The sequence below is a fragment of the Chiloscyllium plagiosum genome, unplaced genomic scaffold (genome assembly GCF_037043375.1).
Source record: "Chiloscyllium plagiosum isolate Xiang-an unplaced genomic scaffold, Cpla_swu_hap1 HiC_scaffold_31, whole genome shotgun sequence".
In the NCBI taxonomy this organism is placed as follows: domain Eukaryota; kingdom Metazoa; phylum Chordata; class Chondrichthyes; order Orectolobiformes; family Hemiscylliidae; genus Chiloscyllium; species Chiloscyllium plagiosum.
In genome coordinates this window covers 10501300-10528093 of record NW_028270169.1, presented here as the reverse complement: position 1 = coordinate 10528093, position 26794 = coordinate 10501300, and the positions used below count along the sequence as shown (strand labels likewise).

Below are 26794 nucleotides of genomic sequence, written 5' to 3'. Positions count from 1 at the left end.
CATTGCACCAAGCTGCTTGATTCTTTGCAATGTTTCTTCTTCCTCTGTATCTCACAGGTTCTGCCTCCACCCTACACCTGTGTTTGCACCGTGTCAGAGTTAACCAGAAACTGACACCTCATCCTACTCATCCCAACAGGCACCCAACTATTACCCTGAGCTCTCCCTTCCAGGCCTGTAGGTCCCCCTCAGAATATACCATCTAGGAAAGATTCCTTTCTCTCTTTCATGCTCTCTTTCACGCTTTCTGTTTTTCTCTCTCTTTCTCACTCTCTTTCTCTCTCTCTCTCTCTTTTGCTCCCTTTCTCTCTGTCTCTCTTGCTCTTTATCTCACCCTCTGTCTCCCTCTCACTCTTTCTTTTTCTCTCCCACTTTTTTTCTTTCTCTCTCAATTTTGCCGTCTCTATTTCAGTCTTTTGCTCTCTCCGTCCCCCTCTCTCTCTCTCTCTCTCTCTCTCCCCCCAGTCTCTCTCACACTTTCTCTCTCTCTTTCCCACTCTCGATTTTGCTCTCTGTTTCCCTCTCCTTTGCTCTCTGTCTCTCCCACTCTTGATTTTGCTGTCTGTCTGTTTCCCTCTCCTTTGCTCTCTGTCTCTCCCACTCTCCCTATCTTTCTCTCTCTCTCTCCTTCCTCTCCATCCTGCCTTCTGCCCTCGATGCTGTGTGATGACTCCAGCTGTTCTCAGGCTTGTGTTTGAGCAGGAGCAGCTGACACCTTGACCCGGGACACATGAGACAGCCTGAAGTTCCCATGTGGCACAGCAATTACAAGCCACACGACTCGGACATGCATGTACGATGGAATAGGAAACTTCTGAGATCCCAGTTACAACGAGAGAATGCCTCCCAACCTGTGCTTGTTTATTTTAATTTGTTCATGGGATGTGAATGTCACTGGCCAGGCCAACATTTATTATCCCTAATTGCCCAGAGGGTAGTTAAAAGTCAACCACATTTCTGCGGGTCTGGAGTCACACGTAGGCCAGACCCGGTAAAAGACATCAGATTTCCTTCCCTGGGGACATGAATGAACCAAATGGATCTTTACAACAATCAACTGTGATTACTGGTTGCCATTCTTTATTCTGGATTTTAATGTAAATCTACCTGCCATGGTGGGATTTAACCCATTTCCCCAGTGTATTAGCCTAGAGTTTTGGCATTGATAGTCCAGTGAAACTACCGCTCCATCACCGTCTCTCCCTTCATTTGCTGACTGTTACACCAACCCCTGACTGAATGTTTTCAATTTCCTAAATCTTAATTTCACTCAAATCTCACCGAAAAGGCAGTCCCTCCAGCACTGCAGCACACCACACTGCAGTGCCAGAGCCATAATACTGCTGTACTCTCAGTATAATGGTGTGACTTTGAGCTGTACAGTACAGAAAGATCCCTTGTAGTTTGATCCCTGGTCAGTTCTATGTGTTGATCGCTGTAGGGAAATATTACAGTCATTCCCAGAAGCCCTGATCCTGATCTTGACACTTCAGTCTAGCCCCATTTTAGTTCCCTGGAGGTAAGCACGTGGACTTCAGGTCTGTGAACACAACCTTTGCCAGTGTTACGAGCAGCACCCCTCCTAATGGCTCCTACCTTGGTTGCAATCTTGTTAAGTGTCTCCCTTGGTATAGATGTTATATAAATACAGGTTGATGTTGAATGTGCAGTGTAAGTGTTGTTGTCCATTTGCTGACTGCTCTTCCCTTCTGTTTGTCAGCATGTGGAATCCCAGCTCCAGACTCTCAAAGTGCCATACATCATTGTCCTGTTATCCGAGATCTTCCCAGACAAACTCCGACTTTTCCAAGAGGTCGATGTGTAAGTACAGCTACAGTTAGCATCGGGAAACTCATTTGGCAAGCTAGGCTGGAGAAAGGACTGCATCAATTTATCCAGTGTGGCTGCAAACTATAAGCCAGACAGTGAGATTAGGATGGATGGCGACTTGTCAGCCAGCACCAACATGATGGGTCAAATGGTCCCCTTCCATACTGCAAATTTCTATGACTGAGATAATTGGCAAGAAACGCCAGTGGAAAGATGAGGAGACCCTTCCTTGCTCAGTCAATCTAAATGCACTGCCTAAAAAGGATAGCGAGAGCAGATTCAGGAATAACTTTCTGAAAAACAGATAACCATTGGCCGATTCGCTTAACATCTTCTGCTGGAAAAATGTTGGAATCAATTATGAAGGAAGTCATAGCAGAGCATTTGGAAAAGCACAATCTCATGAAGCGGAGTTAAAATGGCATGAAAGAAAAAGTTGTGTCCTTCTAATTTATGAGAGTTTTTCGAGGCAGTTTAAGGTGAGAGGAGTAAGATTTAAAAGGGACCTAAGGGGCAATGTTTTTCACACAGAGGGTGATGCGTGTATGGAATGAGCTGCCAGAGGAAGTGGTGGAAGCAGGTAATCAGGAAGGCTAATGGAATGTTGGCCCTTGTTTCAATAAGGTTAGAGTAGAAGAGTAGGGAAGTCTTATTCAATTGTACAAGGAGTTAGTGAGACCACATCTGGAGTGCTCTGAGCAGTTTAACGAAAGATGTCATTTCATTGGAGGCAGTTCAGAGAAGGTTCACTAGAATGATTCCCAGTATGGAGGGATTGTCTTATGAGCAAAGGCTAAACAAATTGGGATTCTGCTTGTTGGAGTTTAGAAGAATGAGAGTGACCTCATTAAAACATTTGGATTCTTGTGATGTCTTGTGTTCTGTGTTGAGCAGCACAATTGAATTTTATTCAAAGCTCTTTTACCACATGGGTGGGAGAGGCCAGAGACTGCTCTGAATCTGGCTTTCACCTGGGACCCAGTTGCCATCTTAATTATGGCTTCTGAGGAGAGTTTAGTGACAGTCTGGCTTCCCCAGCTGAATACAGTATTTTTGTACATTTCACATTACAGTAATTACATGCATTACATGATGTCATTGTTCCATCCCCATAATCTATACATCCAATCTTATAAAACACCCGATCAATGATTGACACCCCTATGGACAGCCTTAGATTCTCCAGTTTTACCAGACATGTTTATCATCAGGCCTTGGGATCTTATAATGTATCCCATTAATTTACATTGCAATATGAGCGGTTATATTCTTTCTCAGACATTTGCCAGATTTGCTTATCTCTAAGGACTGTTCGAATTCTGTTATTCATTGCTATCCTTATCAAATTCTGTTACTCATCTTATAATTCCTTCTATTCTAATCGCAGGAGATAGAAAAAGATGCTAATTCCTACTAATTGCTATAAAATTTGCAATATTCACTGTGCCTAGGTACATGTGCCAGTAATAAATCAAACCAAATAAAAAATATATAATGTTAGTTGTATATGCAGTTAATGGTTACAACTAATGTTCGAACTCTTTAGCCTTTGGGTTGTGAACAGCCTCTCCCCAGCTGACTGTGGAAAGTTAGGTGAACACTGGCTTCTGTCTTGCAGCTGCAATTATAACTCCTTCTGTTCACATGCTGCCTATGTGTTTAAAATAGGAGAGTGCTTCTGAGATGAATTTTACTGACCCTACTCTAAACATTTCTACACTAACTCTTTTACTTAATAAGACAACATCTATTCTATTAATAAGACTGAAACTCAATCACTTTTACAGCTCAGTGAAGTTGTCTGATCTCCTAGGGTTTTACAAGACATAATCGAATTCTCCTTTTACCTTATTATTTGTTTCTGTTATTGCAGGATCATACTTTTCTCTTAATTCTTGCTAAACTACAACTTTAGGCTGTCTGTTCCCAGACATCTCTTATCTGCAGTTATGGGTTTATACAGAACCTTGTAAGATTCTTTGTTCTGCCTGGACCCTGTTACCTTGGATTTATCTTATTCTTAAAGCTACCATTGTCCTAACTTATGATATCACTTTAATTCTGAACTCGGCAAGCCAATTCTGTGACTGCAGGTAAAAATCTTCTCCGTCGTACTTGGTGAAGGGCTTATGCCCAAAACGTTGATGCTCCTCCTCCTCGGATGCTGCCTGACATGTTGTGCTTCTCCAGCACCACACTTTTTAACTCTGACTCTCCAGCATCTGCAGTCCTCACTTTCTCACCGTCATATCTACGCCAACTAAAAATCCACAGGCAGCCATCTTGTGCCACCTCTGGCCATGGGCAGCCCTAACAGACTTGACAGGGTAAATACTGAGAGACTGCTTCCCCTTGTGGAAGAGTCTACGGCTAGAGGGCGCATTCTCAGAATAAAGGGGCACCAATTTCAGACTGGGATGAGGAGTTTCTTCTCTCAGAAGGTTTTGAGTGTATGGAGCTCCTTGCCACAGAGAGATATGGGGGCAGAGTCCTTCTGTATATTTAAGGCTGAGATATGATGAGAAATGACCAAATGGATCACTCAGCACCCACGGTCTACTTCAATCTTTGAAGATTTTATTGTTTTCCACCAATGGGGAGAATGTTTCTGTGCAGCCCAGGCACCTTTCCACTGAACAAAGGAGATTATACAGTTTAAATGCAATCGAAAGGTACAAGTACTCAGACCATCTCTGCTGGCGGCTATTCAATCAGTCCAGGCCCTCAGCATCACATGGCGGGTGATTGGGGCAGGGTCTGCTGCCTTCTAGGCGTGGGTTCTAGGACCTGTTTTTGAGCAGAGTGCTCCATATCAACATTCCTCAAGACCGCACCTTGTCTAACCACTTTCTTGCTTTCCTTTATGAGCAGTCACAGCTGCTCATGGTTGACCATGTTCACAGGACCCACTGTGTGTATTATCTTAAACCTGTTTCCGCTGAGACAGCTATTACTTCAGCTGAAGTGCGCTTTCTGTTTGAAATGACCTGCTTCTTTAACTCAGCTGTTCCTCCAGTCATTTTATTGCTGCTTCTGCTCTGTGTCGCCACAATAGACAGACAGATTCTGATCAGTCGGGGAATCAAAGGTTACAGAGAAAATGCAGGAAAGTGGATGTGAGGCATGATCTTATTGAATGGCCTACTGCTATTCACATTTCTAATGGTCTAATTGGACACACATATGAACAGGAAGTGATTATGAGGCTGTGAGGATAGTGCAGGGCTGTAGATCCTTTCATGTCACACAAAGTGGGCTGAACGATCTCTGGGCTACGAGCTTCTGTGAGGAGGTGTAGAAACAGAACTTGAGAGTGTGGTGCTGGAAAAGTACAGCAGGTCAGGCAGCATCCGAGGAGCAGGAGAGTTGACGTTTCAGGCATAAGCCCTTCATCAGGAAGGACTTCCTCCTGCTCCTTGGATGCTCCCTGACCTGCTGTGCTTTTCCAGCACCACACTCTCAACTCTGATCTCCAGCATCTGCAGTCCTCACTTTCTACTAGAAACAGAACTTGCCTGGAATACACATCTACTGCACCTCCAGCCGAATGTAAAGGTAAGATGGTGTTTGGGTTTGCAATATAAGAGGGAATAAGCCTGATAGTGAAGGCTGCCAAAATGTCACAGAATCAGAGAGCCAATCAGCTCATCACACCTGCACTGGCTGTCCGAATGAGCACCATGACATCGTGCCACATCCGCCCCCCACCACCACCTGTGATGCTGCACAATATTTCAAGTAACGACAATGATTACATAATCACCCAATGCCTCAAGTGAATCTGCCACCATCACATTTTCAGGCAGTGCATTCCATAGCCTGACCACTCACTGTATGAAAAAAAATTGTTTCTTTTGCAAATGCTTTAAATCCATGCCCTCTCATTCTTTGTTCCGTTATGAGCGGGAACAGTTTCGCTATGGCCACTCTATCCAAATCTCTCATGATTTTGTAAGTTACTGTCAAATCTCCTCTTGGGCATCTCATCTCTAAGGAAAACGATCCTAAACTCTCCAACACGAACGTCTCTGACCAGAACCACTCCAACCCTAACCTCTCCAATCCTATCCTCTCCATCCCAAACCTCTCCAACCCTAACCTCTCCAAACCTAGCCTCTCCAACCCTAACCTCTCCAACCCTAACCTCTCCAACCCTAACCTCTCCAACCCTGAACTCTCCAACCCTAACCTCTCCATCCCTAACCTTTCCATCCCTAACCTTTCCATCCCTAACCTTTCCATCCCTAACCTCTCCATCCCTAACCTTTCCATCCCTAACCTTTCCATCCCTAACCTCTCCAATCCTAACCTTTCCATTCCTAACCACTCCAACCCTAATCTCTCCAACCCTAACCTCTCCAACCCTAACCTCTCCAACCCTAACCTCTCCATCCCTAGCCTCTCCATCCCTAGCCACTCCAACCCTAACGTCTCCAACTAACCTCTCCAACCTTAACCTCTCCAACCTTAACCTCTCCAACCTTAACCTCTCCATCCCTAACCTCTCCAACCTTAACCTCTCCATCCCTAACCTCTCCATCTCTAACCTCTCCATCCCTAACCTCTCCATCCCTAACCTCTCCATCCCTAACCTCTCCATCCCTAACCTCTCCATCCCTAACCTCTCCATCCCTAACCTCTCCATCCCTAACCTCTCCATCCCTAACCTCTCCATCCCTAACCTCTCCATCCCTAACCTCTCCATCCCTAACCTCTCCATCCCTAACCTCTCCATCCCTAACCTCTCCAACCCTAACCTCTCCAATCCTAACCTTTCCAGTCTATCTTCAAACAAAGTTGCTTAATCCAGGAAACATTGTCTCTGTCCTCTGTCCAGGATATTCACATCCTTCCTGATGTGTGGTGTGTGGTAGTTTATACAATATTCTAATTAAAGTCTTATACTTAAGGCACTATGAAATGTGAAATTTTACAGCTTTTTAGACCTTCTCTAAAAAAAAGATATGAGGCTGTTTGATCAGGAACTATCAGGGAGATGCATGATCGAAGGGGGGTGTTTCCCATAGAGGAATAATGATCTCTTCTTCACTTTGTGCCTTTATAACCAGAACTTCAAACCATTAACCTTGAAATTGACACAGCAGGGGACTTGGAACAACACAGAGACGATAGAATAGTATAGTGTAACACAGAAAGAGGCCATTCAGCCCACTGAATCTGTGCTTGTTCCTTTCAAGAACACTAGTTATTTCAACTCCTCTGCTCTTACCCTATATCCCTGTAATTATTTTTCTCTTGTAAAGACTACTATTGATCCTACAGCCACATTCCTATGAAACAGGGCACTCCAGATTCTCGTTGCTGATTTCAATATGACCTTTCTTCCTACCGGATTGAACAGTTTATTCTGTAGAAAGCTGCCCTAAACTCTGTGTCAAATGGTCTCCTCAAGACAATAATGACCCTACGGCAATGGATCAAGATTCTTTTGATTGACACTTCCCTGTCCTCTGGTCATTGATATTCTAGTCACTGGAAACTGTTTCTCCTTATTTGCTCTTATTACATTCTTTTATAAAGTTGAATTCCTCTGTTAGGTCTCCTCATAACCTTCTCTGCTTTAAGGAAAACAGTATCGGCCTCTCCACTCTCTCCATGTTAACGAAAGTTGCTGGTTTATTTTTGTTCTGGTAAGTGGGCCACAGTTATTTGCAGAAGGGACATGGGGTTGTTCAACACTGCTTGTTCTCCAGGTCAGACACTGTTCATCATTATGGAAATCACAGACGTATCCTGTGTCTCATTTCCCTGACGTTGCTGTAAAGTTGCGATATTGATTGCAGACTGTCTGAGTTCCAATGATAACAGTGTGATGAAAACACTGTAAATCTTCCTTCTAAAAGCACAAGCCGTTAAAGATTGCTTTCCCCCTACCCACCTCGAATACCTGCATACAAATTCATATTGGCACAAAGAGGAGGCCAGTCAGCCCACCTGTGTAAGAGGCATCCAGTCTTCTTAGACAGCGCCTCTCACACCCTCCCACTTCCAACACTGGCGCTAATTGCCACACTCTTCTTCAAACTAGTGCTGAGGGCCAACTTACATTCCCTCAAAGGAGTAAACAAGACCTCTGTTTAACTTCTCACCAGACGGCAGCACCTCTGACAGTGCAGCACTCCCTCAGTATCACACTGAATGTGTGAGCCTGAGCTTTAAGCTATGGGGATTTGAATTACCAACTTTCGGCCACAGAAGCAGGAATGCTACCAACTTAGTTAACTCTGTCTCCTGTGCATAAGATTAAACGACAGACCAAAATGCAATTGATATGGGTACTGTGTTTGGCTGGATGAGGTGCACAGCGTAAGGCTTTTAGAGGCCAGTATGTGGATGGTTAACTATGATATCATGCATTATTGGTGCAATATTACAGAGCAGTCAGTAGCGTTAAGTCAGCACAGTTCTGGTAAAGGGAAACCCTACTGTATTTTTAACCATCTGCTTCTCACCCTTCTATACAGCTTGATATGAAATTGTCAACCCACAGCCCTTCACAGCTCAGGTCCTGTTTGTTCAAGAGAGCGGGTCTACTGAACACTGTCAACATGAGCTAATGGATAGAGAAGGGGAAAGGTCCCCATTGCCAGAATGATGTAGTGTTTATGTCACTGAAGCTGAAACTTTCCCAGAGAATGACAAAGGCTCACTGAATTATTACACTCCCGAGGGTAGCTCAGCATCATGTGTCTGTATGGCTCAGTGCATTGCATGCTCCCTTCTGAGTCTGAAAGTTGAGAGTTCAAATCTCTCTCCAGCACAAAGGCTCAAGCTGACAATCCAATGCAGCACTGAGGGGGAGCTGCATTGTTAGAGGTCCTGGCTTTAATATGCGGCATGTTTGTACCTTATCAAATTTGTGCACAATGACCTACGCCAGCTCCCACTCAAGCAACTTCTTTATTTTAAAATTGTCATGTAGTCTTTAAATCCCTCCCTGACTGTCTCCCTCCCTTATCTTGGTCATTTCCTCTGCCACGTAACCCTCCAACCTATTTTCCATCTTTCAATTCTCACTTGTTTAGAATCCCCATTTTAATCGCACCACCAATAGTAGCCATGCCTTTATTTGCCAATGCTCCAGGATTCTCTCCCTCCACCTCTCTCTCTTTCTTTACGACTCTCTTTAAAACCTACTTATATGATCTTGCTTCTACGAATCCAGCCTCATATTTTCTAATATTGCTCACTTTCACACTTTGCTTTACAATATTCTTGTGAAGCACCTTGGAATGTTCCATTATGTTCAAAATACTGTATAATATTTCAGTCAGTCAGTGACTGGTCAGTCTATGGAACAGTCTCCGTAGCAAGTCAGTGGAGGGAGTTATGAATGACTTCACTCAGTTAAGTACAAATTTTATAGATTTCTTTCAGAAAAGGACATTTGGTGATAGAGTTACTGAATAATCTTACAGAACAGTCAGCTTGGGAGGAACAGGTGAGTTGGGCTTAGGCCCTGTATTCTGCAACACTGATAACTCCTCCTTCCCTCATGTCTGTAGTCTAATTGATAGTTGGCAACTCCACCATCTTTGTACCAACTGACATGCAAGATGTCAAGCTTGATAGACCTGCGTCTTTTATTGTCTGTCAATTCCTATGTTCCTGAGAGAATAAAACAATTAGAAAGACCTTGCAATTTTACAGTGCCTTTCTTGAGCATTCTGTGTCCACCTGAAATACTTCTAGAAGTCTGTGGTCCAAAGTTGGAAACTACCTGGGATGTGGTGGGATTAGACCACATGTGAATTCATCCTCAGCTGTCCCAACAAAGGGATAAAAGAACCCGGGAACACTCACTCACAGGGTGACTAATGAGAGAAAGGTTAAACCCCCCCTCCACCTCCTTCCAGTACACAAAAGTGACCAAATCTGCTGCTTTTCTTCAGTGCTTATTACTGATAGGCTCAATTGCATCACACAAGTGAGCCAATCAGCAGGAAATGTGGGAGAGAACCAGACTGATTGGAGGAGCAGTGGGAAAGTAAGTTGCAACACATCAGTCTGAGCACCAGGGTGGTGACAATGAGAGAGAACCTGAGGGGTGGCAGAGAAATTGTAAGGTCTAGCAACTTTGAGTGAACAGAAACTACAGTGATGCAGAGTTCTAAGTAAGAAAGGTTTTGAGGGAGCAGAGACTGCAAGGGAGGGATGAGTTGTAAATGAGAGAGAGCAAATTTAAATCTGCCAATGAAAGAATACTCAGCTAACTTGAACCAGGAAAACTTGAAGTCACTGAGTTAATGAGTTCATTACAAATGAATGTAGAGCCTGTGTCTTAAAGCTGCATAAGTTTAGGAGGTGTGTGTGTGTGTGTGTGAGAGAGAGAGATGTTGTAATGCACACTGTGTTAATCATTTGATACTGAACAGTTTTGTTTCAAAGAAGGATTTGTATCTGTGTTATCACAGCTCAAAGAATTTCCCATACTATGAGAGTTATTTGTGGTGCAATTATTGTGTGAGAGACAAACATGCAAACATTTTGCATCTAATAAGATTCCAAACAGTTCTGAATAATTTGCATTTTTATTCTGCTTTTGCAACCTTACAGTCAATGAAATACTTCAGAAGTTACAGTCCTTGTAATTATCTAGGAAATGCAGTAATCAGTAGTGCACAGCAAGCTCCCACAGACAGTAGTAAACTAATACACCAGGTAATGGTATTTTAATTAAGGACTAAATATTAATTTGGGACAGCTTGAAGAACCCTCCTACTCTTCTCAGTAGTACCACAGGCTTATTTACATCCACTTGAGAGGACAGACAGGGTCTTATCTAATGTATCACCCAAAACGTAGCACCTTTGGCAGTGCAGCACTCTCTCAATACTGCACTGTGACTGTCAGCCTGGATTATGTGTTCAAATCTCAGGAGTAGGATTTAAATTTGCAGTTTTCTGACTCAGTTACGAGAGTGCAACCAACACAGTTTACTATATTGTGATCTAAGATTACAGGACAGATCCTCTGTACACATTGTGATCTAAGATTACAGGACAGTCAGTAATAAATTGGAGGAATTCTAGTAAAGGGAGACCTTGGTTATATTTTTAAACATCTCCTTCTCTCTATTACATGCGGCTTGACATTAATTGTCAACTTGCAGCTTAAGAGCTCAGATTTTTGAATTATGTATGATGAGCGATCAACAGAATGCATTCAACACTGGCTAATATTTTCAGAAAGGAATTGATCTCAAAGAAGGGGAGTTTTGTGTGTGGCTCATATTTACTAACAACTGGCTGAAATCCCAAAGTCTAGTGACCTGGACAGGCTGACTCTGAATTGAAGGCAGGGTATCTTGGAACCTGTCACTGTATTACTTAGATTTCCCCAAGGCGAATATAATTCCTACCTGCATCTGTTACAACAGCTCAGTTTGAGAGGTGCAGAGGAGTTTCCCTGGTAACCTCAGTGGCAATAGTTTAGGTGGAGCAATGATTTATCTGCCTACCCCTCTGGATTTTTCAACTTGTATTTACGGAGAAAGAAGGCTTCACGTCCACAAAAATCAACTTGTAGGCACACCCCCACCCCAGGGCCCTCCATTATCAAGCCTATGATGGAAGCATCTAAGTTTCCAGGTCTGAGGGACCCTGAACCACACAATCTGCCAACTACTTCATGGGACATAAACTGAAATTGCTGGAGAAACTCAGCAGGTCTATGGAGACAGAAACAGAGGTACCGCTTTGAATCCAGTGATCCTTCTTCAGAATTTGATGGGGATTGGTCATAAATGAGTGCATCATAAAGTCAGTGCCCCAGTACATCTCTCTGTCACTGACTTCACGTACAATATAAGCAATCAGTTTTGCAGTTGGAGACTTAATCTAATGTTAGACAGTAGACAATATTAGCCTATACTGACGATGGATCTTTCTTTTTTGTTTACTGTCTGAGGCAAGAGAATCTATCCACATACCCAGCTTCAGGTAGTGCTCAGGAAGAATCTATTCAGGGTTATTGGCATCTTCTCTTATACTCAGTGAGACTTCCTCTCACTCCTCTCCTTTCTAATCTGAAGACTTGATCTGTCTGAGCTGGGGTTGAGAGTTGGTTGGTGGGGAGGGGGGGTACGGTCATCTCCTCTCCCATTCTTTCCTTTCTTCCCTCTCCTCTTCTCCATCCTAATCTTTTCTACTTACTCTCCGACCTCCCCTTTCCCTCTTCTCCCCCTCCTGCCTTTCCCACCTCTCCTCTTCCCTCTTGATCCATCCATTTCATCAGGTCCCTTACCCTCCCTTCTCTTTATCTCAATCTGCCCTCACTTTCCCAACCATTCCCCTGCACGCTGCCCTTCCTCTCCTTCATCCCTTTTCCTCACCCTCTGCTCTCCTTTCTCACTACCTTCCTCTCCCCACCTCTTCTCTCCCCACCCCTCCATTGCTCAGTTGGTGACAGTGATTTTTTTGTTTTGCCCTGTGTTATTGTTTAGTCTGTTCTTCATATGTCTCCATATTATACTCAAATAAGTTAGGAAAGAGATAACAGAGACGCTATTACGTGTGTATAAAAATCCATTAGAAAAGGGATAGTGCCTGAAAGGTGGCAGACACTTAATGCTATTGCTGAATAAGAAAGGGAAACCAGAACAACAGTAGAGCTAGTTAAACAGCAGTGGGTGGGAAGGGGAGTGCGATCCTTACTGAAAAATAGAGTAGAAAACTGAATATATGATGTTGAAGAAGCAACAGAAAGGGTTGGAAAAGGAAAGGCACTTAATGTAATATATTTGGATTTTTGAAGTAAGATATAAGACCATTCACTATCAGGTCTGCCCCACCATTCAATGAGATCATAGCTGATCTGATAAGCATTCTCCTGCCTTTTCCCCATAATCGCAATTCTCTCTCTGATTAAAAATATATCTTAGCCTTCAATGACCTAATCTCGACAGCCCTGTGTGGTAAAGAATTCCACAGATTCACAACCCTCTGAGGGAGGAAATTCCTCCTCATCTCTGCCTTAAATGTGCAGTTTATTCTGAGATTATGCCCTCTGATCCTAGACTCTCCCATGAGGAGAAACAACTTTTCCACATCTACCCCATCAGAATCTCAGAATCTTGAATGTTTCAATAAGGTCGCCTTCATTCTTCAGTATTTCAACAAGAACAGACGCAATGTACTCAACTTCTTAATCAACAACCTCTTACCTGAACGGCAGACTCATGACCGAAGCTGGAGCATGTAAAATCAGGGGCAATTTGCTGAATGGATAGCAATCTGGACATAACATAGAAAACAAAGTGAAGGTTAAAAGTCATTATTCCTGGTACAAGACAGGAAATGATATCCTGAAGGTTTCGTGCTGGGAACAATGTTGTTCATCATTCACCTAAATAGTTTAGACAGGGAATTTGGAAGTGCACTTTATTGATGGCATTAAATTGGGGGAGTTGATTAATATAAAGAAAGATGGTGAAAAAGTACAGGATTAATAACACTCTGGTAGAATGGACAGGCATTTGACAAATACATTTTAGTACAAACCACTGTGAGGTGGTGCACTTTGTCAAAAAGAACAAGAAAGCACATGCTCATTGTAAAATAATTATCTCTTGCAGAGCCAGGACTAAATTATCTCCTTATGGTTGTAACTATTCTGATTGTAAATGGAGTAGGAGAGGAGTGGGTTCTGGGGATACACACGCAAAAATTGCTCAAAGGTCCAATGCAAGTTAACAGGGTCATTAAAGAAGACTGACAAAGCACAGAAGTTCCTAGCTGGAGGGCTAGAATTGAAAAGACAGGAGGTCTTATGCTTCAATGGGTAGCGTCTCCACCTCTAGGCCAGAGGTTCCAGGGTGAGTGCTGCAGCCGGTGCATTTGCAACGTGGTCATTCAGTCTGACTGTCGGCCTGTGAATGTCGAAAGGCGTTAAGAACGGAGTTAGTCACCCTGAACGAGGCAAAGGTAAACCACTCTAACAGTTTGCCAAAAAGCATGGACCAACCCAAGGGAAATGCCTAGAGGTAAGGATGGGGCAGAGAATTGCAAAGCAGAGACATTATCTTAACTCTGTATTGAAACTTGGTTAGACCACACTTGGAAATTTGATTTCTGTATTATTAGAAAGGATACCAGGACATTGAAATAGATGCAGTAAGGATTTGCAAGGATGCAGAGATCATACTTATCACAAAGATTGAACATGGCACTGCTCTTTTCTCTAGAAAAGAAAACTGAGGGTTTACCCCATTTTTAAAAATTAATGTTGGATAAGGTGGATCTAGAGTAGTAGATGGGGGTTTGTATGGAGAGTAGGTGCTGGAATGAGCCTTTTGGGCTCAATGGCCTGTTCCTCTGCTGTTAAATGATATGCAGTGCAGCCTAGTCTTGTAATGTGTAGTATGGGAGGACAGAATACCCAGTATACAGCAGCTCATCACAGACAGAATCCCAGTGATACAGCAGGTGATAATTTCTGAGAACAATTTGTTACGCACAACACCCAAAACTTTACCATCTGCTTTCTGGGGATTGTACCAAATTATTAATTTAAAACTATCATTTATGCACTAAAATGCATCTTTGCAGCCTACACTCACTAGGGTTGCAAGTGCCTGAATCAAAACTCTTACTCTATAGGGTTGCCAGCTCCAGCTGGGTGTATTCCTGGAGGCTCCATCACCTGGCTCTCCACCTCCAACCACCCCATTTGGTCCCCACCTCCAATTTCTTCAGAAGTCATTTAAAAAGAAGAATCATAGAATCCCTACAATATGGAAGCAGGCCATTCTGCCTATCAAGTCCAAACTGACCCTCCAAACAGGATCCTACCCAGACCCACCCCCTTACACTATCCCTGTAATCCTGCATCTCCCATGGCTAATCTACCCAACCTGCATATCCATGGATACTATGGAACAATTTAGCACAGCCAATCCACCTAACTTGCACATCTTTGAAGCGTGGGAGGAAACCGGAGCATCCGGAGGAAACCCACACAGACACTGGGAGAACGTGCAAACTCCACACAGACTGTCGCTTAGGGTGGAATCAACCCTGGATCCCTGGCACTGTGAGGGATCACACACTGACCACTGAGTCACTGTGCCCAAAGAATGGAAAATAAAATCACCTTGTTAAAACTTTGATGTATTTTCTCCTTCTTTTGCTCACAGCAGAATCCCAGAGGTTAATCTTTAATTCCAGGGCCCTCCAGGGCAATCCTGGCTGGTTGGCAATGGAGCCACTCACTAAGATGTTGACCGTTGCTGGGGGTCCATCTGCCATCTTAGCCAAGTGGTCAGTTCCCATCTGGCGACCCAGTTGGTAATATAGAAAGAAAAGAAAGATTGACGCTTCTATAGCACCTTTCATGTTGTCAGAATGTCCACAAACTATTTTGCAGCATAGGGACTATATTTGTATTGCAGAAAATTAACTAGTTTTTGTTTACTAGAAAGAAAATTGCAACTGTGTGGTGTTTACTTACTGGTTGCACATTGTCAGGGATTTGATACTTTTGTGAAATGTACTAGGTGTATTTGGGTTAAAAACTGCTGAGCAACAGCTTTTCAGGATAAGTTGCAATTTACCATGGAAATCAGAGCAGAGACAAATACATTCGTGCTCAGGATAGCCTGCAAGAAAAGAGAGCCACCTCTCTCTCTCTCTCTCTCTTTCATCATATGTGAGTGGAAAAGAAACAGAACTTGAGCAGAAACCGAGGTCCAAATGACCGGTTACCAAGTTGAAGATTACTGCTGTTAACAACATGATATCGTCCCAAGTTGAAGATTACTGCTGTTAACAACATGAAATAATTTTAAAAAGGGGGAAAAGTCTCCTTATTCCACCCTTGTGGTTCAGATTCTGAATCCAATGAATTTGATCTTTTTGCCCAATGTTTTCCATCCATTGTATTTCTGCCGAAGCATCTGTCTTGTCTTTCCTTTTTTGAAAGCGTGTGTGTGAGTGTATATGTGGTTTTAGTAGGGGTATTGCATGTTTGTAATTAATAATCTATTCTGCCATTTGTTAGAGGTTGTGATTGTTTAATTGAGATAGTGATCAAAGTCAGGGCAATTAACCATATTTGTGATTCAGTTGGTCATTTATGGAGTAGTGCAGCTCGATTTTCAGCAGGGTCCTGGCAACAGCCACTGGATACTTTTCAAAGTGTACTCTCAGTTATAATGGAGAGAAGATGGCAGCCAGTTTACACACAGCAGCAATGTAATACTGACCAGATTGTTTCAGGTGACGAGTAAAGATCTGTCAGTTTTGTTCTAATATATGGGCGGCACGGTGGCTCAGTGGTTAGCAGTACTGCCTCACTGCACCAGGGACCCAGGTTCGATTCCAGCCTCAGACGACTCTCTGTGTGGAATTTGCACATTCTCCCTGTGTCTGTGTGGGGGGTTTCCTCCGAGTGCTCTGGTTTCCTCCCGCAGTCCAAAGATGTGCAGGTTAGGTGAATTGGCCATGCTAAATTGCCCATAGTTTTCAGGGATTTATAGGCTCGGTGCATTAGTCAGGGAAAATGTGGAATAATAGGGTCAGGAAATGGGTAGGATACTCTTCAGAGGGTCAGTGTGGACTTGTTGGGCCAAATGGCCTGTTACCATTATGTACGGATTCTATGATTCTATAGTTCACCAAAGAGAAATCCTTTGATTAACCTCAAATGAGTGCCAGTGGAATTTTTATGCCCGTCTGAATGGGCATATGGTGCCTCCATTTAACAACATCTCAGCTGAGAAACGGCACTGCAAATAGATTAAATTCCCTACAGTATGGAAACAGGCCCTTTGAACCAACAAGTACCGACCCTCCAAAGAGTACCCACCCAGACCCAGTCCCCTCCATTTACCCCTTACTAAGCCACCTAACACTATGGGCAATTTAGCATGTCCAATTCACCTGACCTGTACATCTTAGGATTGTAGGAGGAAACCGGAGCACCCGGAGGAAACCCACACAGACACGGGGAGAATGTGCAAACTCCACACAGACAGTTGACCAAGGTTGGAATCGAACCCTGGTCCCTAGCACTGTGAGGCAGCAGTGCTAGCCACCGTGCAGTGCAGCACTCCCTCAAAGCTGCACTTGAGAATCAGCTGAGATCTCATACATTCATGGGCATGTAGGCATTACTGGCTGGGCCAGCATTTGTTGCCCAAATACCCAGTTTTCTTTAAATTTAATGGCACATTGGGCCATTTCAGAGGTAGTTAAGAGTCAACCACATCGCTAGAGATCTGGAGTCACCTGTAGGCCAGACCAGATAAGGAGGGCAGATTTCCATCACAAAAGGACACTAGTGAACTAGACAGGTTTTTGAGAGATTTGACAATAGGTACATGGTCACCATGGAGTTTGCACATTCTCCCTGTGTCTGTGTGGGTTTCCTCCCACTATCCAAAAGATGTGCAGGTTAGGTGACTTGGCCATGCTAAATTGCCCATAGTGTTCAGGGATGAGTAGGTTAGATATGTTAGTCAGAAATAAGTGTAGGGTAATAGGGTAGGGGAATTGGTCTGGGTGGCTTACTCTTCGGAGGATCGGTGTGGACTTGGGCGAAATTGCCTGTTTCCACACTGTAGGGATACTATGATTCTATAATATTCTATAAAATTAGACAACCTTTTAATTCAACTCAAATTTCACCATCTGCAAGGTGTGATTTGAACCCATGGCCCCAAACCTTTAGTCCGAGACTCTGGCTACAAATCCAGTGATATTACCACTACACAGCACCTCCTTTCTCAGAGGTGAGCTACCCACCGGACCATGGCTGAGTGAATAAAAACACAAGTCCATATGAAGGAGAGAGAACTTGTGAGAGTCGCTGCTGCTGCTGCTTCACATTTAACACGACCTTGGGAGTACAGATTTCAAAACGACAAAAGGAGAGGGGAAGCTGGAAGATGAATGTGTTGGTGGGGACCAGGCAGAGGCAGTGAACGTGTTCCGAGAACACAGCACACTCAGACTCTTCAGGTTTATCTTGAATCAACAAAATGCTGGCTGTGCCACAGATTATTTAGGCTGGACCTGAATCTGTAAGAGAGCACCCGTGTGTCACTGTGACTTCCAGGTGCAAGTCACCTCTCTCTCCCCAGCCTCCACCATCACTCCCCCTCCAAAGCAGGAGTCGAACGAAGTGTGAACGGGCTGATCCTGGCTTCCAGTGCTGTCCATTGTATATATGAGTTGATGGATTCCCATAGATTCCGTTTTCACAAGTGAACTCACTCAAATTGACTCCACTTCTTTAATGGCTGTGAGCTGCTGCCTGCCTAACAGGCCCTTTCTGCTCCTTCTCCCTCATTAGCTGCCTATCTTTAGTCTTATGTCAGAGCAGTTAAGAAGTGAAGTCAGTCAGTGGGGGGAGGGAGCACGAGATATCAGGCTTTGACAGGTGTGAAGTGCACACAGTGCAGAGGGAGCAGCCGTAATGGGAGGCTGAAGGACTACAGTGTTTCAGAGTAAAACTTCTAGTTAGTGCGACTCTGAGCACTTTGCCTGATAACTTGCTTGTGAAACGCAGTGGCTGTTCCTTAGACCAATAATACAGCAGCCATTTCATGCTGAAAGATCACAAACAGCAACAAATGACCAGCTAAACTATCCATCAGACAGGCTTGCAATGTGGCTTACAACACTTGCTGGAAGCTGCATACATTCGTGGACAAAGTACAGTCCTCTGCAGGAATAATGGACATCCGGGTATTGCGACCTTTCAAATTAAACAAAAACTCCCTCATGCTTTCTCTCTTTTTTTCCCACCTCTCCCTGAACAACCATCTCCTGTTTATACTTTTTTTTCTTTTTTTATATTAACCCCCACGCTACCACCTAAGTGCAGTAGTGCTTATTTTTTCCCCAGCACCCATGGTGTGTGTGTGCAGGTGTGAGACACAGTGAAAGACACAAAGTGCACGAATCTTTATTCAAATTCCACCACCAGGAAGCTAGGAAAACACCCGAGTGCCTAATGCTTTCTCCATAGCAGCACCTCAATCAATCAGAACCAATTTGCCAATCAGTCAGCACTCTTTTCTCAAGCATTGTAGTTCCCTTTAAGATTTTGTGTGTGTCCTGAAGAGAGCAAGATGGAAACCCTCAACAGAATGTCTTTTTTCAGCAATTCTCATTATCCCTCACAAATACATGACAGTACTCTCTCTATAATCTGTTTCAGAAAGTACAATACTGTCAGTGCTCAAATCTGAACTAAAAACAAAAATATTCTAGAAAAAAGCTCATCAGGTTGGCAGCACCTTTATAGTGTGAAAGACAGTTAATGTTTCAGATCTGTGGCCTTTCATTAGAACTGGACAAAATGAGAGATGTAATAGATTTTGAGCCAGGGTTGAGTAGTGCAAGGACGAAGGAAGGTCTGTGACAAGATGGAACACAGGAGGGATGGAATGACACCATAGCACTCCAGAGGCTCTACCTCCTGCTCCAAAGACAAACTGTTGGCCTGCATTTGAAAACAGTGCAGAGGGGATGCTGCATTACCTTAATGAGAGCAGTACAGAGAGGATGCTGCATTACCTTAATGAGAGCAGTTCGGGGGGTGGGGGGGGTGCTGCATTACCTTCATGACCATTCTGGAGCTCCCCCGCCTCCTCAGCAGTTGGTGGTTTCAGATCAGAGGTACATATGTTTGTGTGTCTGTGCATATGTGTTGTGTGTAACAGGGTTTTCAGCTCTCCCGGTGAATGAGGGTGAGTGTGTGTGTGTAACACAGGGCTTTCATTCCTTACTGCAAGTGAGGTGATCCGAGTCTCACTTTAAAACACACTCTGTATCAATATCCAGGCAGCCTCATCTGATCCTCTAATCGTATTGATTTCAAGTGACACTGACTTATGTTCCAAAACCAGCTTTTCTATGAAGCTGCCCAAGGACGAGATGTCCTCCTCTCCAATCTCTGTGTGTTTTAATCACTGTAATGTGGGTTTGATTAACTGTGTTTAATGATTTCCACCAGCTAGCAGTGTGTAGTGCAGGGTTAAGTGAAACAGATCTTGGGATATTGATCGATGGATGAGGACCCGAAGCCAAGGAATTGGCTCCATTCTCTTCTCTTCCATTTTATTGCTGTAGAGACTCAGACTTCATAATGCCAAGGCAGGGCCCACCCCTCCCTGTTCCTGTTCCCACTACCTCTGTTAACCTGCCCCAGACAGTCTGGGGCCAGTTGTGCAACTCTCCCCCCTCGTAAATCTGCATCTTTCTGTTGTAGATGGCTCATGGAGCTATCAGTAGAACACGTTCAGATACCTGAACTGGTGCCTCCTGGTGGAGTGATTGAAATATTTCAATTGGCCTCCTCTGTCAATGAACCTTATCAGCTACCTGTCTTATGTAATTGGGTCGGCATTGATACCACTGTTCCCTCATCAACCTACACCCATTTCAATATACACCCCCAACCCTCTCTCCCCCAACCCAAACCCCCCACAACTCTCACTCCCAACCCACACCCCCCTACAACTCACACCCCCAACCCACATCCCCAACCCACACTCACCAACCCAAACCCAACCCACACCCCCACAACTCACACACCCCCAACCCACACACCCCCAACCCACACCCCCCGACCCACACACCCTCAACCTACACACCCCCAACCCACACTCCCCCAACCCACACTCCCCCAACCCACACTCCCCCAACCCACACACCCCAACCCACACACCCCCAACCCACAGACCCCCAACCCACACACACCCAACCCACACCCCCCAACCCACACCCCCCAACCCACACCCCCCAACCCACACACCCCCAACTCACACCCCCAACCAACATCCCGCAACCCACAGCCCCCAACCAACATCCCGCAACCCACAGCCCCCAACCCACACACCCCCAACCCACACCCCCCCAACACACACCCCCCCCAACCCACACCCCCCCAACACACACCCCCCCCAACACACACCCCCCCCAACCCACACCCCCCCAACCCACACCCCCCCCAACCCACACCCCCCCCCAACCCACACACCCCCCAACCCACACACCCCCCAACCCACACACACCCAACCCACACCTTCCCAAACCACTGAAGTGTAGGTTATGTGAGATGAGGATTTGAGGAATCAGATGAAGTTAAAACAGGAAGATACTTATGTAGAGAATTTAAATACCATTTGGGCTGAATGGTCTGTTTCTGTCCTGTGAATCCACAGTAATGCACTGTGGAAATGTAAATAAGGTCATCTGCATTCAGTTCAGCATTGACTTTATCATTCTTTGATTGGGACGGCATGGTGGCTCAGTGGTTAGCACTGCTGCCTCACCGCACTCAATCCCAGCCTCAGGTGACTGTCTGTGTGGAGTTTGCACATTCACCCCATGTCTGCATGGGTTTCCTCCAGGTATTCCAGTTTCCTCCCACAGTCCAAAGATGTGTAGGTTAGGTGGATTGGCCATGCTAAATTGCCCATTGTGTTCAGAGATTTGCAAATTAGGTGGATTAACCATGGAAAATGCAGGGGTTACAGGGATGGGTGTGGGTGAGGTGCTCTTTGGAGGGTCAGTGTTGATTCAATGGGCCATGTGGCCAGCTTCCACACTGTAGGCATGCTGTGATACTGCTGATATTGTAAAAGTTGCCATATAAATGCACTCATATGCCTTTTAGAGAGAACAGATACTGGGCAAGCATTGGCAGGAGAAGAGATCGATAACTGTAAAGTTATTGGGACTGTAACAGCTCTCTATTGAGTGAGAGACATTCAGAAATCAGACAGTGTGAGCTGCAATAACATGGGTCCTTTATTATCTCTTCCCAATAGACTCCCTCTGCTGGTGCATGTGTGTACAGTAACCACAAGAAGGCAAAATGCTCAATGCAGTTTTCAATACATTACAGTAAGGTAGTGATTACCCAGAAATCCAAAGGTTTGGACTAATAATCCAGAGATACGTTCAAATCCCACCATGGTTGTAGATTCATAGAGATGTACAGCACGGAAACGGACCCTTCAGTCCAACTTGTCCACGCCGACCAGATATCACAACCTAATCTAGTCCCACCTGCCAGCACCAGGCCCATATCCCTCCAAGCCCTTCCTATTCATTTACCATCCAAATGCCTTTTAAATGTTGTAATTGTACCAGCTGCTACCACTTCCTCTGGCAGCTCATTCCATACATGTACCACTCTCTGCATGAAAGTGTTACCCCTTAGGCCTCATTTATATCTTTCCCCTCTCACCCTAAACCTATACCCTCTAGTTCTTGACTCCCTGACCCTAGAGAAAAGATCTTGTCTATTTATCCTATCCATGCCCCTCATGATTTTGTAAACCTCTATAAAGCCACCCCTCAGCCTCCCACACTCCAGGGAAAATAGCCCCAACCTGTTCAGCCGCACCCTAGAGCTCAAATCCTCCAACCCTGGCTACATCCATGTAAATCTTTTCTGAACCCTTTCAAATTTCACAACATCTTTCCAATAGGAAGGAGACCAGAATTGCACGCAATATTCCAACAGTGGCCTAATCAATGTCCTGTACAGCCACAACATGACCTCCCAACTTCTGTACTCAGTACTCTGACCAATAAAGGAAAGCATACCAAACGCCGTCTTCACTATCCTATCTACCTGCGACTCCACTTTCAAGGAGCTATGTACCTGCACTCCAAGGTCTCTTTGTTCAGCAACACTCCCTAGGACTTTACCATTCAGTGTATAAGTCCTGCTAAGATTTGCTTTCCCAAAGTGCAGCACCTCGCATTTATCTGAATTAAACTCCATCTGCCACTCCTCAGTCCATTGGCCCATCTGATCAAGATTCTGTTGTAATCTGAGATAACCTTCTTCGCTTCCACTACACCTTCAATTTTGGTGTCATCAACAAACTTACTAACTATATCTTATGCTCACATCCAAATCATTTATATAAATGGTGAAAAGCAGTGGACCCAGCACCGATCCTTGTGGCACTCCACTGGTCACAGGCCTCCAGTATGAAAAACAACCCTCCACCACTACCTTTTACCTTTGAGCCAGTCCTGTATCCAAATGGCTAGTTCTCCCTGTATTCTGTGAGATCTAACCTTGCTAACCAGTCTCCCACGGGGAACTTTGTCGAACACCTTACTGAAGTCCATATAAATCATGTCTACCGCTCTGCCCTTATCAATCCTCTTTGTTACTTCCTGAAAAAACTCAATCAAGTTTGTGAGACATGATTTCCCACGCAGAAAGCCATAGTGTTTGGAGAATTTCATTTCAACTAATTAATTAAATCTGGAATGTCCTTCAGGAAGGAAACCTGGGTGCCCACTCAGTCTGGCCTTTAAATTTGTTCAGACCAGCAGCATTTCACTTCCCTCTGAAATGGCTACTTAGTTCCAGGGCAATTAAGGCTCAGTAACTAATGCTGGTTTTGTCAATGATGTCCACATCCCATGAAAAAATAAATGTTTTAAAAAGCTCTGAACAGTTGCATAGCTGTACAACATCGAGGGAACATCAGTGCAGGGACCTGGGATTTGAGAGCAGGTTTGATGTGTGTTGGGGAAGACTGGGAAGTTTGAAGCCATTGACCTTGTGACAGAAAGTGCCGTGGTTTATACTGTAAGGAGTGAGCCTCCTTCTACCTCTCCACTCTGAGTGTTAATGGTGACTCAGCGAGTAATGTTCTCACCTCTGAGTCAGAATGTCATGGGTACCATTACCATTACCATTACCTGGCCACAGAAATCCTAACTGATGTTTCAGGCCTGTATAGAGGGAGTGCTGCACTGCCAGAGGTGCATGCTGAAGATGAGGTGTTAGACCAAGACCTGATATGCCCTCTCAGGTGAACACAAACAATCTCATGGCACTATTTCAAAGAAAAGGCGAGTAGTTAAGGCATTCCAAAGGTTATTGGATGATTTTTTTTTGGAGAGAAATATGATGCAAGGTATGGGGCGAAAGCCCAAAATTGGCAGCAGGTATCGATGATCTTTGAAGAACCAATATAAATACAACGGGTGAATGCCTCAAAAACATAAATTGCTGGAAAAGCTCATCAGGTCTAGCAGCATCTGTGGAGAGAAATCATTTATGTTAACATTTTAGGTTGAGTGACCCTTCCTCAGGACAGGGTGATTTGCCTCCTTGTGTGATGAATTGCCTTGCTACTGTGCCAAAAAAAACCTTCTGTGATTGTTCTCACTCGGCCACATCCAGCGCTCAGTGCTGAAGAGTGTGATGCCGGAAAAGCACAGCAGGTCAGGCAGCATTCAAGGAGCAGGAGAGTCGACGTTTTCCAGCATAAGCTCTTCCTCAGGATTCCTGCTTGAAATGTCGATTCTCCTGCTCCTCGGATGCTGTCTGACCGGCTGTGCTTTTCCAGCACCACACTCTTTGACTCTGATCTCCAGCATCTGCAGTCCTCACTTCCTCCACATCTAGCCCTCAACCAGTGTCACACAAAAATGACCAGATTATTGTCATAACGCTGTTCACAGGAACTTTCTTTGTACAAATTGGATTCCGTGTTTTCTGTGTTATAGCAAGGACGGAAATTCAAAATGTACTTCATCGGCCACAAAACCCATTGAGATTGTGAAAGGGTGCTGCATAAATCTAAGCCCATCTGACTCATCAACATATCTTGTATTTCTTTCTTGCCCTCCTGCCTGTGCTAATGTAACATCCCCTTCAATGCATCGCGACTAATCACCTCACCTACTCCATTTGATAGCAAAATCCACTTTCCAAGCACTCACTGGGCAAAGAGGAGCATTCTGAGCTCCTTATTGCATTTATTAGTGACTACCCTCTGTAGTGGCCTTTGGTTTCAGCAGGTTCCGGCATAGTCTCCAATGGCCGCAGGAGCTGATTAGAGATAAGGCAGCTACCTGGCTCCTTAATATGTTGAAGGGCTCCACCCTCAGACTGGAACATGCCACAGACAACACTAGAGACATTAGTACAATGTATCACACAGAGCAGCAAATTCCAATTCAAAGCACATTCTTAGAAAGTGCAACCCAGAAAGGTTGGCTGACACTAACTAACTAATCAGGCCAAGTAAAGTGTGTAATCTATCTCACAAAGCCTTTGAAAAAGACTGGTCAAAAAGAAAACCGACAACATCAATCCATCTTTACTGAGTATAGATTATTGTTGACACTCTGCCCCTGTGAGCTGTGGGCTACTCTTACTATGGTGTTGCCTGAATGGGGCAGGGGGGAAGGGTGCTAGTTACCTGGTGAGCTATGCAGGGCAACATAAACAGCTTCCTTATCATGTTAAGTCCCCATCTGCTGGTCACTTGTTCTAAGGACAAGCCATGTTTGGGGTGGTCCAGTGTCCTGGCTAGAATCTATTCCTCAGTCAGCATCACCTGACAAACAAAATGATTCAGATACCACATGCTCGCACAGTGTGGGATTGCATTGTGCATAAACTGACTGCTGCAAAACCTCCAAATTGTGACAGCGATCTCTTTTCAAATATGTACCATGTTGGCTATCGTACACTCTGGGGTGACCTAGGTCGTGAAAGGTGCTTCATAAATGCACATTGAGTATCTTGCTGATGAAACCAGACCTTACCCCAACATGACGCCCAGTGAAACAAGACTTGGGGTTATTTACATTATACATGTATACTACTATTTTGTGAAGTAGGTGTACTAACATAGAACCTCTGCATAACTGCTAGAAGCGCTTAAAGATGGCGATTAACTTGATGACTTTGATTTAGGCAGCCTTTTGCCTCAGTCTTGCCTTCCAAACAGGGCAATGCTCCCTTAGTACTACCCCTCAGACAGTTTAGCAGTCCATCTGTGCTGCTCCCTGATAATATGGCACTCCCTCAAAGCTGACCCTCCAACAGTGCTGCCCTCCCTCAATGCTGACCCACTGACAGTGCAGCACTTCCTCAGTACTGAACCTCTGACAGCGCAACACTTCCTCAGTACTGACCCTCCAACAGTGTAGCATACCCTCAGTACTGACCCTCTGACAGCGCAGCACTCCCTCAGTACTGCCTGTTTGACAGGGCCACAGTAACCATCCATCAGTGTGGTCCTCCCTCAATACTGACCCTCTGACAGCGCTGCACTTCCTCAATACTGACCCTCTGACAGTGCAGCACACCGTCAGTACTGATCCTCTGACAGTGCACTGCTCCCTCATTACTGACACTTCAACAGTGGAGCACTCTCTCAGTAGTGACCCTCCATCAGTGCAGCACTTCCTCAGTACTATTCCTCACAATGCACCACTCCCTCAGTCCTGCCCCTCTGACAGTGCACTCTCCCTCAGTACTGCCCCCTCTGACAGTTCACTCTCCCTCAGTAGTGCCCCCTCTGACAGTGCACTCTCCCTCAGTACTGCCCCCCCTGACAGTGCACTCTCCCTCAGTACTGCCCCTCTGACAGTGCTGCACACCCTTAGTACTGCCCCTCTGACAGTGCTGCACGCCCTTAGTACTGCCACCTCTGACAGTGCACTTTCCCTCAGTACAGCCCCCTCTGACAGTGCTGCACACCCTCAGTACTGCTCCTTGATAAGTACCACTTCCTCAGCACTGCCCCTCTGACAGTTCACTCCCCCTCAGTACTGCCCCTCTGACAGTGCACTCCCCCTCAGCACTGATCCTCTGACAGTGCACTCCCCCTCAGCACTGACCCTCTGACAGTGCATTCCCCCTCAGCACTAATCCTCTGACAGTGCACTCCCCCTCAGCACTACCCCTCTGACAGTGCACTCCCCCTCAGCATTGACCCTCTGACAGTGCACTTCCCTCTCAGCACTGACCCTCTGACATTGCACTCCCCCTCAGCACTGACCCTCTGACAGTGCACTCCCCCTCAGCACTGACCCTCTGACAGTGCACTCCTTCAGTACTGACCCTCCGACAATGCACTCCCCCTCAGCACTGACCCTCTGAAAGTGCACTCCCCCTCAGCACTGATCTTCTGACAGTGCACTCCCTCAGTACTGCCCCT

At 45.0% G+C, this 26794-nt stretch overlaps 1 protein-coding gene across 5 annotated transcripts in view; it reads left to right on the top strand.

Annotated features, from left to right (window-relative positions):
- The window catches only part of dph1 (diphthamide biosynthesis 1), a 613903-nt gene that overhangs the window by 529222 nt on the left and 57887 nt on the right, over positions 1-26794 (top strand). For all 5 annotated transcript variants that reach the window (XM_087977226.1, XM_087977225.1, XM_087977228.1 and 2 more), the window contains one exon: positions 1721-1821. In XM_087977226.1, the coding sequence (XP_087833352.1) occupies positions 1721-1821 (101 nt within the window). The remainder of the gene's footprint in view (positions 1-1720; positions 1822-26794) is intronic.